Below are 17,245 nucleotides of genomic sequence, written 5' to 3' on the forward strand. Positions count from 1 at the left end.
TGTGGTGAGGCTTTATATTTCCCATAAGATTAAAAATATTTTGTTACATTGTTACCTTTTCCAATGAGCACAGTTTTGGTTTTTTGATCAAAGATGATTAGATCATCTGTATATATTATGCCCTTTATTTAGCTATGAAGTAGATTACATAACAAGTGCACAAATATTGAAATCTAAAATTAGAAAGCGGTACTTCTAATTGCCATGTAAAATTTGAATGTGTAGCACTAATCCACACGTTTCTTCCTAAAATTTTTATTTAGCAATTTTACTTTATGAATAGCAGTGTTTCATGACTTTATATAGGATTTATTTGTATAGCGATATCAGGGAAGAATTTCTTTGTGTATGTATATTTTAGTATTTTGAGGACTCAGTTTTTTCCTGGCTACTTGTTAAAATTCTTATTCTGTTTCAGAAATGTTACAGTTTGCATTGATAGGGTAAATTAATATGAAACTGGTTTAAATTTATTCTTGTTACTTTCTTAAAATTGAGTGGAAAATGTGAATACTTTTATAGTAAGTATAGAACCATCCTATTAATGAGTCAGTTGAGTCTTTTAGGATAATTTATTGTTCACTGGAAATGCAAGAGGGGAAAAGTAGCTGTGTTCTAACAGTGCTAACAAAGTCACATATTTCATATATTCCACAAGTAGTACAAGTAAGAAATCACGAGAGCTGTAATTTGATGACATTTTGGGCATTTGTTTTTCTTTTTCAGTCGGTGGCAAAGACTGGGCGATTGCTGATTAGCCATGAGGCTCCCTTGACAGGAGGATTTGCATCTGAAATCAGTTCCACAGTTCAGGTACACAGGTTATATGTTTTTAAGTGTTCTGTGTGGATGAATATATTTCCCCGTAGAAGAAATACTTTACATTAGAAGTTGAGGTTTTATATTTTTTAAAAGTTATTCTCTTTTGCAGTTTTGTGCATGCTTGCCTTTCTTCAGCTGAACAAATGAGAAATCATGTACCTACTAGGCATTGTGCATAGTGTCTGCTAAGCTAGAAATTTAACTTCCCCTGCAAAGCAGGGAGAATGTGTACTGTGAGATGCAGGGGGAAAATCTTCATGTGTAGTCTGGTTTTAATGTTCTTTTTTATTTTTCTCATGTGCTTATCCCTTGAGCTTCTTAAAAATACATTTTAGGAATGTTGAAATCAGACACAGAAAAAGCATTCATGTCCAGCACAGTATAACACACTGTGACACACAGTGTTCAGAGATCTCTTGAGAAAAGTCTGCAGAAGTTGTTCACGTGTGTTCTGGTGATGCTCATGCGCGTGTTGAGCTCGTAAGTACAGAACAGCTTGGAAAGGCTGAGATGTACATCAGTATCAGTTACATCTGGAACATTAGGTTTTGGAAGTCCTTTTGAGCTTTCTGATGTGCTTTATACCTGTATCTCTTTGGAGTTTTCCCCTTAACTTGATTTCTTTCCTATGCACATCAGTAGTTCTAGTTTCTAGAAATATCTAAATTAAGTGTGTTCATCACTATCTGATGACTCTTTTTTTATTATTTCAGAATAGTTAAATTATTGGACTAGAGTGAAATGGGACTGTAAAATTCACAAAATATAAATCATATAGGCAGTAATTAAAACTTGGTAATTAGCCTTTTTCTGGGAAGGAATAGTGTTATTCATTCTGGGAGTGTAATTCTGAATTAAATATGCAGAAGGAATCAGAATACTATGTTTCTTTATCTTTGTGGTACAGTTTCTTTTAAAGAGTAGTTGTACTAATTTTAACATAATCATATTAGGGTAAATTCATTTTGTCTACCAAAATGTTTTCTCCATTAAGAATCAAATATTTGGTTTCACGGAGACTTCATAGCAGCCCTCCAGTGTCTGAAGGGAGCTTACAAGGAAGCTGGAGAAGGGCACTTCATCAGGAACTTTAGCGATAAGAAAGAGTCATGGATTCAAACTGAACAAAGGGAAATTCATGTTAAATATATGGAAGAAATTCTTTACTGTGAAGGTGGTGAGGCACTGGAATAGGTTTCCCAGAGAAGCTGTGAATGCCCCATCCCTGGAGGTGTTCAAGGCCAGGTTGAATGGAGGAGCTCTGAGCAACCTGGTCTAGTTGAAGATGTCCCTGGCAGGGAGTTGGAATGAGATGAAGGTCCCTTCCAATCCAAACCATTCTATGATTCCATAATTTTTCATCCTTCTAAATGATCAGCATTTGACCTCCTTTCTTTAGTAGATAGCCTCTGATTAAACTAGGGCTAATAAAGCCATAAGGTCCTGCCAGCTGTGAGTGCAGGAAATTAATTTTCTTTTTAAATTCTCACAAAAATGTGAAATAGACTCAACCAAAACAGCCTATCTTCTAGAATCTTGTATTATTATTGACATTTGAGGAGAAAACTATTCTAAGGTGAGCAGCAAAGTCAAAATCTACCGTATAACAGAGGAAAGCATTTATGGTGGAAAAAAAAGTGAGTGGAGAAAAAAATGTTATCAGTAAATAATGTTGGAAAAATTCAGGATGCCCAACATATTGCTAAAATTACAATATGAGTTTTTAATTCTCTGACCTTCACTGAAAAAGCTACTTACCTGATTGATCCTTCTTGAGGTGTTGTTTTTCATATCAGAGATATATCTGACAAATATCACTTGTTTAGAAAACAAAGTTGAAAGTGCTTTAGTAAAGGGCTATTTATCTCTGTCAATATTGAAAGAAAATATTTGTTTCATTATAGTTGCTCATGATTTTATATTCATCTTTCTTAGGAAACTAGGCTTTGTATCTTAAGAATTATTGGTCTATTAGATATGCTCCTTCAGAAAAAATTTGAATATAATTCTTTGCCATTGCATTTATCCATGACAAGTTTCTTTAATATAAATTGCTTGACTTGACTCTGTGTTATAACCATTTTGTCATTACTCTGTGTCTCCATTCTTGAAGATTCTATCATCTATACTAAAATTTTGATATGAGTACTTGAAAGATTATACTGCAAAAGAGATTAAAATAAAAAGTTACAACTTTTTAAAGAACAGTATTGCTTTAGGCATAATCAAGACTTTGCTTTTCTTATTTAAAAATCTTGATCTCTTAATGATGAAGTTAAGGCTAATTTCACTGTACTGTAAAAATGAAAACAAAAAGTGAAATTCTCTTTTGCTGGATATGATGCATACTGAGAAAGCCAAAAATTGGGGATTGCAGTTGGCTTTAGTTTCTTCTTACACATGGAAGTAATAAGACTTCAATAAAATATGTCCAGTTGGATTAGATGGTTAGTTTCCATATTGTTATTCCATCCTTGCTGTGAGGTCTCATCACAGAATAAGGTGAATAGAAGTATATAGGCTATTTTAAAAGTTAGTGGTCACATACCCTTCTTGTGATATACAATTCAAGGAAAAGAGATCAAATGATAATAATGGCTTTCACTCACAAACTATAGGAAAAAGTACATTGAATATTTTCCTTTTTGCATATGAGAGATTAAAAGCAGCATTTGGAGAGCATGTTAAATCAGATTTGTTGTGTGTTGAGTACAGAATATTTAAAAGGGGTATGTTACTGCACTGAGTGGTCATTTGCTCTGCTCAGATGTAAAACTAAACCCAAGAAAAGATGGTGTACTTAAAACTCTACATGATACAACTTTGCCCACAATATTTCATAAGTTCTCTCAGTCGGTATTCTGAAGAGATATTCTGAGCAAGAGATACCAGGACAAATTCAGTACACGTATAGTTAAAAGTCAAAATAGTTTGTATTCTCTATAAAGTCTTGCAAAACTGTCACGTTCAACAGAGAAAGGGTTAAATTTGCAGCATAGTTTGAGAAGTGTTGGGAGAGAAGCCCACTGAGATGTCACTTCCAAAATAATGAAGAATTGTGTGTGGAAATCATCAGTATATTAATCATTTGTAATACATAGAAACATAAATCCAGTAACTGTGTCCTGTTTAAAAACAAAAATTAAAAAAAAAAAAAGAGAAACAGGCAGGATGGAGACAGCTAGCACAAAGAGTAAGAGACTCTTCAGATTACTTCACAGGGTTGCTGCCTGCCAGCACTGGGAACTTGGTATAGGAGATGCAGGACGAAGAATTTTGGAATCATACAAGCCTTGTGGGATGTTTAGAGAAGGAATCAAAACTGGAGAGATGTGAGGGCCAAGGTGGTTTGGGGAAACACAGATATGGGAAAATAGAGAGAGAAAGGGATGAAAAGGAAGCTTGTATTGTGGCTTCAATAATATGGTGGCTGCTATTTTCTGATAGGGCTGAAGTAAATTCAGGGAAGTAGCATATACCTTCTGGTAGTGATCCTGCAAATACAGGAAATGTACATCTCAGGATGATCTTGGTGGTTTTCTACCCATTCTCTGCAAGAAATGGCTAAAATTATTAAAAATAGAAAATTACTCTTATAATTTTTAATGTTTTCATTTAAGGAATTTAAATTTTCATTTAGGAATTTTGATTTTTATGTACATTGATGCCATTATAGCTAGATACACCATGAAAATATATGCTGTTATTAAAGTAAAAGAAATGTGTCTGAGTAAATAAATTTGTTAGCTGACCTGGTAAAAGTCGTTGCTGTCTATAAAGTAACAAGTCAGCACATTGTTTTTTGTAGGCAGTCGCGCAGATGCATCATTCTTGCAGGAACAGAGCAATTCTGATTTAATTGTGGTTCCTGTCTTTAGCACAGTTTCTTTTCTTACTGCCTGGTAAGTACTTTGTCCTTGGGCATCTGCCTGCCCAGGGGATGTTTGGTCAGCTACCAAAGAAATGTACAGGTGAGCACAGCTCAGTCCTTAGGAGCCCTTCCAGAGGACTCGGCATGTTTCTCAGAATTACACAGAAGTATTGGCCTTCCAGAGGACTGGTATCAATCAGAGGATAAGACTCAGAAACTCAGTGAAATAACCTGTTTCTGAGAGTTGAGTTACATGATCTTTTTTTTTTTTTTCAAATATTGCATTCTGTGTCTACAAATTTGATATAACAATTTGACTGTTTGATCAGTGATACTTTAGATTTCTTCCTCCTGCAGCAAAATTAGGCCTAATCTCCAGTAAGTGGTGTAATTTCCTGGTAGAACATGGCATTGGGGGAAACTGTTAGATGAGCTGGTTTTGTGAGAAGCATTTCAGGAAAAGGAAAAGTGGGTGTATCATGAAATACCTTTGTAAGACATAAGAGTTCCACAGAAGTTATATCCTAATGCAGGTTACCATAGGAAAAAATGTGCCCAAAAAAGTTAAAGAACAAGAAAGAGAAATGTAATGATTTCAGCAGTATGAACATTTAAAATAAACTGACCTGGTACTGACTGATATTGAACAGGAACTGTGTTGAGTAACTATTATTTTACAGAATCCTAATGAAAACTTTCACCTTCCCAACAAAATGCTTTCAGAATGTTTGTCCCAAATACTTCTTCATACCATTGCTTTATCTGTCTTTAGAATTTGGGATGTTGAGATATTCCAAACAGTTCCATTATTTCAGTTTTCCCATGAGTAGAAGTTAGGGTGGGATTTCCCAAGGAAGTTGTAAGAGTCCTCTCTGAGTCTCTGTGGTGCTTTGAGGAAGTGAATGCAATGCAGAACTTAAAAATATCCATGGGACCAGGTTTGACTTTCAGATTATGCACCTGTGTTTGTACTTTGTGCCAAAGGAACTAATGAATAACTTTGTCTCTGGGATTGATTTTGAAGTTACAGTGAATAGCATCAGATTTTATGCTGGTGCCACTTGAAATCTTATTTTAATGAACAGGCTGTAAACTGGTATCAAAAGTCTGACTTTACTGAAAGCAGTGATTCTGGGTTAATTGTTATTCATTTATAGGTAAATGTTTTCATTCTCACAAGGTGTATTGAAGCAAATTGCCTTTTGAACTGACCTTTGAGGCATAATGGAATGTGTATGTGTTAAGAAGCTGGAGGAGCTTGAGGTACAAATTGTTAGAACTACATAATTATGGAAATGAAGGAAATTTTAATTGTTCTCTATTCATCTGGAGAAATAATAAAAAGACTCAAATTATATTTCCCTGAGTTGATTAGAAAAATAATTGAGGCCAGCCTGGACAGCTTTTTGTAGGACACAATCCCTTTTCACTGAGTACCATTTCATGGAATGGCTAAAGAAAGAAGCTCTGGACTAAATGTAACATAAATATCCAAGGAAAAGGCTCACTAAAACATGCAGGTATAGCAGTATGGTTGTTCAGCTGATGTAAGAAAATTATTACTTCTGAATTGATGGTTTTTAACTTCCGTTGACACAATTACAATACAGTAAATCACAATTACAATGGGCAGTAAAATTGGAAGAGATTAAATATTGACACAATGTGATCCTTCATTTGTTATCCTGTTTAACTTTCACTATCACTCTCGGCACATCTAGCAGCAATCACACACTACAATATAAAAGTCTGGTTTTATAGCTCACACCATCAGTTTCTGTCAGTAGGAGTGTGGTCTAGAAAATATTAATATAGAATGTAAAGGAAAGCTAGAATAAATGCAGGCAAATAAATTCAAGGTGGGTATAAATTGTTTAGCAATACAAAAAAGAACAGGGTTCTGAAGGAAAAGAAAATCAAAGTACACAGAAATAAGCCATAATTATGAAAAGCAATAAGATTATTTCTTAAGTGAGAGATTGGGAGCAGTAAGGGAAATACCAGCATAAAGTTGCCATTCAGTGACTGGAGACAAAGGTACATTAAAGTGTTGCCTGCGTTTATTAAATGTGACTCTAAACAATTCAGCAAACTCCCAATTTATGATGCAGGATGAACTGCATCATAAAGCAGATAGAAGAAATTTTTGCTAAGTCTGAAGTCTTGTATAGCATTGAATGTCAGCATATTTTGTTACACAATGTAGAAAATAAAGGTAAATAGACAAAATGTTAGAAAGGAAATTAAGCTTTGTTATTGATCTGTTTAAAAAAAAGGTTTATGCACTATGAAAAATATTTGAAAAGTAAGATTCAACAGTGATTCTGAAAAGTTCAGTAAACTCAATATTAAAAAAAATCTGCTTTCAGATTAGGAATTTGATGTATGAATTTAATGTGAATAGTTTATATTAATTATCAAGCTAAGAGTTATTCTTTATTTTAAAAGAGCTTTCTAAAGAGCTTGGATATAGCAGTAAACATTTAGCTTTTTTATGCTTTACTTTCTTGTGTAAAAAAGAAGAAATTCTGTGCCTTGTACTCCACTGTGTGCCCTGTGGAGGAGTATTGCCCCTCACTGCTGTAGTGCCTGCGCAGTCCTGGGTTTGTGAGCCCAACTGTTGGGATTTGGTGGTTGTGTTTGTCAGTCAGAGATGGCATTCTCCTGAACCTATATCACATTTAAAAGAGAACCAAAATCTAGCAAGCAATGCCTGTTCACAGGGTGGTGCCTGGGACTTTCTTCACACTAAATCCATGAGGCCAAAACTGTTTTGGATGTTGCACAAAAGTCTCTTATTACAGTTTGTCTCATTGCATGGAGGTATCTTAATTTTCATTTGTCTTACATTCTGACACCTATACCCACACAGATGTCTTGGTTAACAACTAGGAAATGCAGTGGAGGATGTGAGAAATTCAGCACAGGATGAAATGGACTTTTAGAATGTTTTGTTTGATGTTATCATGTGATAAAGTCCAATTTACCCATGAGACTTTATGCATACTTATTTAATTTTAGTGAACATAAGGAAGAACAAATTCTTCTACAATGAAAACAGCAAATTATTGTAATAGTGGCATATGTTATATGTTACCAGTTCAGCTACAAGGGACTGTTGTGTTCTCTCTAGGCTGGAATAAATTCAATACTGAGCAGAGAAAAGGGATTTAATGACTTCAGTATAGCCAAATATTGAACAGGACACAGTATTCTGTATTGTGCAAACCTCCCAAATACGTTTCTTAAAACAAACACTCACCCTGCAAATCCTAAAACGGCATTCAACATTGGGAAATGAAGTGCTCAAAAGTGGTGGATTTTCATAAAATCAGCCCCAGAATACATTATCTAAAGGTGTAAACATTAAGTGTTTACATGCCCAATTAGTCCAGTCTCTAGACGTAACAAATATCAAAATGTCTTATTAATCTGCAGCTTAGGTTGAAATGTTCTCAGCTTCTGTGAAGCACTTCATGAACAAGTGGGCACGTGGGCTAAGAGTTGTCCCAGCCACGAGGTTGTTCATGCACACTTGTTCCTCTTGGCTTTGGACACCGTGTCATTCCATGTGTGAGAGAGGACATGAACCAGTGCTTTGCCTTCAGGTGGTGTTTCAGTCAGCCACCTGTGGCACATCCTTCTTGATAGCAGATGATTAAACTGTGTTTGAATTCCACTGGCACTTATTTGGACATGGATTTCTACACTGTGTGAGTGTGCCCATCTACTTGGCTTTGGGTCTGTTCTGTCTAAAAAATATGGGTTGGGATAAGCTTTTCCCATGTTCTATGGGGCTAAAGGTGTTTGTTTACATGAAAAATGAGACAGGAGCTTGGCAGTTTCCATAGGCACTGAAAGGAGAGGAGTACAATAAGTTCTGCCTCAATAAAAGTCTTGTGTAGGTGAAAGAACAAGTCCAGCAGTAAGGTTTTGAGGAACTGTTCCCAGTGTATGTGGGTAAATGCCCGCTCTTTTGGAGTGTGCTGCACATGCCGGCTTTGCTGCTGCAGGACCTGAGCTTACAGATGGAAAGGATGGGTTGGAGGGGAGCTGTGTGCCCATGAACACCTCACCATGGATGGAACAGGGAAAGCTCAAGCCAGTGATCAGCTTGTGACTGCCTGCTTCTCCAGGCTGCCATTTAAGGTAGGCAAAGCCCTGTGAGATAGGCACTTTTAACAAAAGCCTTCAACTGAGAAAAGAGCATTTTTAAAACTGGGGGTTGACTTGAATGCTTTCTATGGAGTTACTTATTTTCAAGTAATGGATTTAGCAAAGGCTTTTGGGATTGAAACAAAATAACTCTTTCCTGTGCCACTTTCAGCTGCTTTGGGTGTTAGGCAGAGGGCAGCAGTTTTTCCAGCTGCATCAAACCCTGTTTGTCTTCTCCTCTCAGAACTGGTTTTCCTTGCATCGGTGGGGTACAGAAGTACTGGTGCAGCCAAGTACTTTTATTTTTAAATGCAAATTCCTGAAGAGGCACGAGTTTATCCCTGGGCAATACGAAGTGGTAAAGTAGCAGAATATGCTGAAAGTCATTGTGGTTCAGTGAAATCAAAAGTTTTAACTACTGAACAATTCAGTGTTTGATTCACCCTAATCACTCAAGTGTAGAGTATAAAGTGTGCTCTTAGTGTATCCAATAAGGACATTTTTTCCATGTTCTAATATTTAATTTGGCATGCAAATGCTCATATGCCTGAGGCTGAGCTCCAGCATCATTGTCCTGCTGATACACCCATGTTAATTCGTTGTGATTTATAACTTCGAACAATGTGTTTAGTCTTCCATGTGCTAATTCTGAAAAAGACCAAAAACATGGGCACTGAGGCAGAATTAAAATTTTCTCTTTTCTGTGCACTGCCCTTCATTTGCATTTTCATCTTCCTAGCTATCAGGAATTCTTCTAATGTAAGGAACATTTTTGTGGTTTTATTTACTCTAAGATAGAGTTTGCATTTACAGTTTTAATGCAAACTGTTTTGATTAGAATCATGTTGTGATTCTAACATTTACATTTCTGATAGCTCATACAGCTGATAGAAATGAAATGGTTTTAATTGTGAGGAGGGCAAAAAAACCTTTTCTGAACTGTACATCTTACGTTTTCTGCTCTGTGATCCAGTGATATTTTTCTTTTTTTTTTCCCCCTCTAATACCATGTTGTAGTTCAGTAATGTCAGCATTTCTAACTGATATGTAAATATAGCTAATGATGATCTAGGAGAACATCAGAACTATGAACTTCCCTCTAGCAATTTGGGGTCCCTGATAAGCCTATTACTCAGCAGTTCTTTGTATTACACCCTGTCAAATCACTAACTGTTGCTTAATGAAATTTAATATAAATAAAGTTTCTTGAAATTCTGACTCTAGTCTGATAGCAGGTGATCTGTGATGGGGCTCCAGAATAAGACAATCTGCAAAGCAACTACTGATTCAAGGATATTCAACTTCTCTCTCCTGAAAACGGAACGATACCGTGTTTAACTTATTCTGTTTTGTTTGGCATTATGTTTAATTCCCAGTAAATTATGAGTTGCTTGAGAACTACTAGTAAGTGCTTTGAACAGCAGTTTGTGATAGGCAGCCCAGGAGTCCCCTGTAAAAGTGTAATAATGACCTTTCTTTCAATTTCCAGTGCCCTGGAGCTGTAAAAAACTTCTTGGGTAGTGAATGTCGCTCAGCCTTTGGCATAATTTTTCCAAATGCCTCAGTGGGATTCTAGAGTCCTTTACTAGCCACAGGTATAGCAACTTAGAATGTACTAAGGCACCCTGGCTAGCCAGAGTAAAGAAAAATGTGGAGTTTTTTAATTGCACTATATGTCGGGTTTACTTCCTTGGACCATGCAATCACTACCTTGTCTTATTTACTAAAAAAATTATTTTGGTGTGTTGGTTTGGGGTTGTAAAGTGCTGATTCATGCAAGTATATTCTGGTTTTTTCCTAGCCTTTCATATTTTGATATGGCTGTTAGAAATGGTCTGGCTAGACTATTAGTTTAGAGCAACAGAATAGTTCAGAATAGCATGATTAGAGAAGAGTGACCTGTGGCATCTAAAAATCTATGTAGTATAGGGGGAAATTATAGAGCAAAACAGATAAAAAGTCTAGCCTTCTATGTTAATGGCTCAGCGAAATTTTAAAAATAAAAATAAATATGTAAGGAACTTTGCCTAGTTCATTTTCTTGCAGGTTTTACCTAATAATTACGTACAAGCCCTGTAAAACAGTGTGTGTGTATTTATTGATGTTTATGTACACTCACAAGATCAAGTTATTTCAGTTCTGTGGTGGAGGTATTTGTAGGAGGGGATGCTTTATATTGCATGAATATCCAGTACTTACTGTATATTGGGAGACCTAAATGAGTCTGTATAGCAGCCAGCTGTAAGAGTAAACTTGTAGCTTGGACATACTTACTTTAAGCTCTATTCGTCAAAATGCAGAACATTTTTTGAGAGAACTCAGTGTTCCTCAACACAATGATTCAGTTCAAAATTGCACCCATGCCACATGAAATGGTAAAAGCAGCAATGAAGAAGGAATCTTCATTATCCAGTGTGTCTTGCCGTGCTGGAAGTTTTAAAAGGCAATACAGTGTATTTCTGGGCATCACACAACCATCTGAAAAATATGCCACAATTATGGTGGGTTTGTCACAGACAATCAGAAAAGGAAATTCTATTATTTTAGCCTTTGTTTTTAAAACCATTTGTGAGACTCCTCTGTCTTCTGTTTTCTAGTCCTTCTCATATAAGTTTTTTTTTAAAGGTGTCTGGTTTTCTCCTTTAGAAGATATCTGTAGTTAGAAGTCTGTATTTGTTCACCTAAATATATTGCCTGACTTAAAAAATAAAAAATCCACATCTGTCATGAAGCTTACTGAAACAATCCTGCTTGCTTCTTTTTCTTAGTGGTTCTCATCAAGAAACTGAGGGAACAAAAGGTTAATCTAATCTACTCTAAAGTAATCTAATCTCCTAGTTCTTCTTTTTCAAGTTGATAGTCCATAGATCATCTGTGGAAGAAATGAGAAAAAATGTCGTAATCACAGTGATACTTTTTCAAAAGAAAGTACTGAAAGAAAAAGGAAAGGTCTGTATTTAAGTTTTTGGTTGGAAGGTAATTGAACCACTGAGATCAACGCATCATTAGTTAACTTTGGCGTAGCTAGCATTTCAAAACTTCATTATAAAGAATCTGTTCTACTTTTTGAGAGAGATCTGATTTTTACACAGCAATTTTGTACTCGTAGTTATGTGACTGAAAAGGTGTTGGGTTTTCTGTCCAGATCTGACCATTTATTTACTGGTTTCAGAACTTCTTCAAATTTAGAGTGCTTTAGAAATAAGAAGATGTGAAGTTGTGTGGTTTAAAAGGGTCTCTTAAAATGGGTTGTAGATTTGGGAGTATCTTATTTCCTGAGGCAGCAGCACTTTCGTGTTTAACAGTGTTGTGTTTCATGGTTTGCAGATTTAAATGATGAAATTTGCCTCCCCATGGACAGAGATTGAGACTTGGCTTTCACATGTATTATTCCAATATATACAAAAATCTATTATGTTAATATAGTGAGAATTTTTTGAAACAGAGATAAAATTAATATTTAGAATAAAAATAATTTTTCCTGTCCTTTCCTCTGATTTATTTCCTTACCTGTGGGCTGAACTTGCCCCTGAGCAAGCATTATTTATAGGTAGGATGGCTTGCAAAAAAGAATGGCTGAGAATTATTGCAAACTATGTTTCAGAAATCTTTCCATACTGAATTCAGAGTTTTCATGTCAGAGATGTGAACCTTTCAATTGCTTAACTTTTAGAAAATTGTGTGACTTCTGTGATGTTGTGAATACATAATTTGAGCCTCCTGTGGTTAAAAACATGGCTTTACCAGGAATTGATTCATTTAAAAGATGCAAATGTAATAATCTCTACCACACATATAACATTTGTTGGACAGAGGCATATCCACTGTGGTAAAATAATAGGCTTTTTTTCTGTTACACTGATAATATATTTTGTATTTAATGTGTGCAAACAGTCTAATAGAAAGTAAGCAGAAATAATTGAATAATAATTGATGCCATGGTAAGGCAACTCATTATCACTTCTTGTGAACATCGCAGCTGAATACACTCTAGATGACATAATACAATTAGCTGCTATGACTTTTAAAGAAAATCCTGCATATCATTTTAAATACAGAATTATTGTGATGCATGCTAGAGTTGTACTATGAGAACTGTTGAAATGCTGGCAGCCAAGTGACTTCATAATGCAGAAGTGAATTTCAGGTCTGAGTCGTGGTGGTACATGATACTGCTTGAATTAAAGATGAAAGAAAAATCTGCTACTGAAACTTGCATTCCAGTGTTAGTAACTTAAACTATGACCAGAATAAAATGTATTTCTAAGCATACAAGCATGCATTGCCAAAGAAAATATCTTCCCTAATCTGACTGCAGCTGGTAGTTAAATAAAATTGCTGAATATCTAAAATAAAATGGTTTAACAGTGTTAAACAAAATAGAATTTTGGTTTGTTTTTGAAGTTCTATAGGCTACACATTTTTATAATTATGTGGGCAGTTTTTCTTTAATCAGCCCCTAAAATATTTATTATGGTAGGTATATTTTACATTATTGAAACCAGGTCCTCCTCACTGATATTTTAAAATATTTTCTGGGGAAAAAAATGCTGGTTGTTAGTGCATGTTCCAGTGCTTTAATGCTTTACTGTAGGGTGTATAGGATGTACTTCTACATAAGTTAGTCCTACTCTGAGTCATGAGATGGGAGTGCTGCTAAAAATATGATGAAGATCACTTACACCTGTGGAAGTAAGATTTATTTTACTTGAAAAGCCCTGTGCAATATTTAAAATTCATCGCAAGTGTGAGATCTTGGTCCTTTATTTTGTGCTAACAGGTACTGTGCCAGCTGCAGGCAGCAGCCCAGTGCTCACTGCCTTGTGAGTTACCTGGCACTTTGGATATGAGAGGTATGAGGGCCAATTATCAGCCCTTGTGTAATATCTGTCTTAATACAGTTCTGCTTTGCAATAGTTAAGGTCAGTAGCACTGAGAGGCATAAAAATAGAGCTGGTTATTACAGTGTTTCAAAACAAGGCTGAAATAAATTACGAGATATGTAAGGGCCAATATATAGGTTACTCCTATTCTTGACTGACTGTGACAACATTAATATCACAGCCAGGATTGCAGTAGAAGTAAACACTTCCAATGCTGATTGAAACCATCAGCACGAAAGAGCTATAAAAATGTGGGATAACATTAGGAAAGGCTGGGCTTCATAATTTACGGGATATACAGATCTGACATGCCATTCAGTTGTGACTGAATTAAACACGTATGCATTTCCTTTCCTTTCCTCTTTGTCACAAGCAGAGGGAGGAAAGTCTCTTTAATTCAGCCACAGGGAATGATATGAAACATGTTCTCCCTGAGAGGAAAAATACAGCCTGAGTAGTATCAAAACACTCAAAGCTGCCTTCTGTCATAACGAAAGTTCCCTCTGATACTGGCTAGAATGGAGTCTCACGAGATATCACGAATGTGTTAACTTGAATAAAGCAAACAGCATCATTTTCAACAAAACCTGAAGGTGGTATCTTCTCCCTCTGCCCCTTGATATCTATTGAGGGCTGAAAGGAAACCCCCTGTTTCTCTTAGAGAATTGTCATTTACACCCACTCCAATTGCTGGAGCCTTAGCAATTTGCTTGGAAATAGCTGCACTGTGTAACAGCTTTATTCCTTGTAACTGGCAGTTTCTGCAAAGGCGTAGAGACAAATTTCTGACAGTATTCCAGGCAGCTTCACTGTTTAGGAGTCCTAGATGTTCATCATACCTTTCTCCAGTCAGTTGTAAAATCCATTAATCTGTGTTTGCTTTTAATTTTGTCATAATTCACTAGCAATAGATATACTAAAACATGAAGCAGTTGAGGAAGATGGCTGAGATAAGGGTTTCAAATTACTATTAAGTTTGGCCTGGCAGCTGAAGTGATTAAAAGTAATCATATTGTAACATGCCTTTGTATCTCTCCTGAAGGAAGTGGCAGTGCTTGTGCTTCCTGAATCGTTAGGTGTACGCAAATCAGAAGGAAAAAAATTGGAGAAGTATGGCTGCAGATTTTACTGGCAATTTTCAAGCTTGAAAATAGTGAAATAAATATTGTTTTGATGCTTCCAAAATGGAATAATAACTCTTAGGTTTTTTAAACTGTAAAATTTTTCTCTTTTTTCGTGGGGCGGGAGGGGAAGGTTTTGTTCCTAAGCTCCCGACTGGACTAAGTTACGTGAATGATGCTGAACTGCTGGTATACATCAATCATGAAAAATCAAACCAGTCATCAACATTAAGCTTCCTATAGAGGTGATTTTGTTTTTCTGTCCATTTTGATAAAACATTTTTTTCTGGATAACAAGAAATAATAGTAAAAACCAGTTTTTGGGGAGATATGTGCCAGTGTGCTGCTTTTATACTCTCCTCTTACTATGGTGCTTGCAAACCCCACAGGTTTACAATAGCCATTCTGCTAAAGAGTCATGTCTGTGTGTTGTCGTAAAGATGAATGTGTATTGAATTATTGTTCCATAGTTTCTTTTGGGCTGAAAAGGATGTGTTTGTGCTACTGTTCTTCTGGACTCTTTTTTCTGCTTTCTCATTTGTAGTTGGCAATGTGAGCTGCAGCTCTTGAGAAGATCATTAAGATCATTAACAGATCTTGGAGATATTTTCACAGTTGTGGCCACTCTTCCTTCTATTTTTGTGTGCCTTGGCAATGGCATGGGAGAGAAATAACAGCTTTTAATTAACAGGGAAATGCATAATCTAGTGCACTGTGTTTATGGATTTTAAATAGTCATATGTTGAAACTCAAGAATGTTACATCAACAGAAGGCATGACGCCTCTGTCATGCAGTGCTGGGGGCTGTGCCTGCCATAGCAAAGAGCATTAATTAGAGAAAGTAGAGCAATGAGGGCTTAGAATTTTCTCAGTTCTCACAGTAAATCCATGTCTGTTATTTTAGAAAGTTTTTAAATCCTAAAAGCTTTTTGCGAAAGGTTGTCCAGTGTCTAATAACCCTACAGTCCTGATGTCAGTGCCTACGCAAGCAGGCTTTCTGGTTTACTTTGCACTTCCCCATATACAATGCAAACAGATAGCTAATGACTGGGTAAATACAATGGGAATGTACTTTGTGCACTGTGTGTTCTGAGCTTGAGTGTTTTGGTCTTTATTTTGTTTGCCTATTTTTATATTCTTTCACAAGCACATTTTGTAATGATGGGATATTACAGAGTTTCTGGTACAGTACAGAGGAATAACACAAGGCATGTATTGTGCTCACTCTCTTTAAATCTGAAATCTTTGCCGATGCCAATTATTTTTGGCTTTTATTCTTTTGAACTAATATAGTATGAACAGGGGTTATGTGTTATGATTCATTAGCAAAGAGTGTTCATTTAAAGCAAGAAAAAAAAACTGACAAAAATGTATCTGTCAGACTTTGGCCTATCTGTTTTCCTTTCCTAGCTTTTTAATTTATTTTTTAAATGAAAATCCAGGAAAAGTCCTGAAAGAAAAGACAGTGAGAGCTGAGGAAGAAGTCATTAGCTGAGAACTACTTCCAGTTGTAGTATTAACCCAGGAAGATTACATTTGTGTCATGTAAGGAATACAATTTTCAAAACCACAAAACGAAGACATTGAAAGCAAAGTCTTTAAAACCAGTCTGATCTTGGACTTGCTAACGCAGCCCAAAGTGCCATTACCTGCCCTTGCTGAAAGTGCTTGATGCTACCTGTCATGCAGCTCATTGCCTGATAGGATTTCCAGCATCTTTTCCACAGAGCTGCTTTCCAGCCAGCTGTCCCCAGCCGGCATTGGTGCTCACAGTGCTTGGATACTGAGTGTAGTACTTGTTGTGCTCCATGACGTGCTTGTCATTCCATTTTTCTGCGTGATGAGGTGCCTCTGAATAGCTGCTCCATGTCCCCGCTTATCAATCCTTTCTTCCTATATTTTCCCCTCTGTATTTTTGCTGTGTGTGCTCAGTCCCTGAAGATTGCTGATAAAGCTGTTGGTGAACACTGACCCCAAGGAACATGTCTACTAATCACCTCCTATTAGATTTTGTTCTGCTGATCACCACCCTTTGAACCTGACAGATCCAGATCCTCGTAGAACAGTGTCTACTCTTCTCCCGTTGTCCATTATCTTTGAAAACGCCTGTTAGAAGGCAGTCAGGTTGATCAGGCAAGATTTGCCATTGTTTAATTAATGTTGACCATTCCCAAAGAACTTTTGCTCTTGGACATGGCATTGAGGCCCCATGGTGGTCTTGGACATGGAATTGAGAATGATTTGCTCTGTCTTTCTAGAAACTTGATATTAGGCTGACTGGCTTACAGCTGTAGATTCACATTTCTGTAGAACCTTCTTGCCCTTCCTAAAAATGTGAATTAATTATATTCCTCTGTAGATCACATCCCTGCTCTGTCTGATTCCTACAATCA

General features: G+C 36.3%; 1 protein-coding gene across 1 annotated transcript in view; it reads left to right on the forward strand.

Annotated features, from left to right (window-relative positions):
* The window catches only part of BCKDHB (branched chain keto acid dehydrogenase E1 subunit beta), a 106,125-nt gene that overhangs the window by 62,522 nt on the left and 26,358 nt on the right, over positions 1-17,245 (forward strand). Inside the window, exon 9 of the mRNA XM_041480409.1 lies at positions 727-813. Coding sequence (XP_041336343.1) covers positions 727-813 — 87 coding nt within the window. The remainder of the gene's footprint in view (positions 1-726; positions 814-17,245) is intronic.

Source organism: Pyrgilauda ruficollis, unplaced genomic scaffold (genome assembly GCF_017590135.1).
Source record: "Pyrgilauda ruficollis isolate IOZ18807 unplaced genomic scaffold, ASM1759013v1 scaffold51, whole genome shotgun sequence".
NCBI lineage: Eukaryota > Metazoa > Chordata > Aves > Passeriformes > Passeridae > Pyrgilauda > Pyrgilauda ruficollis.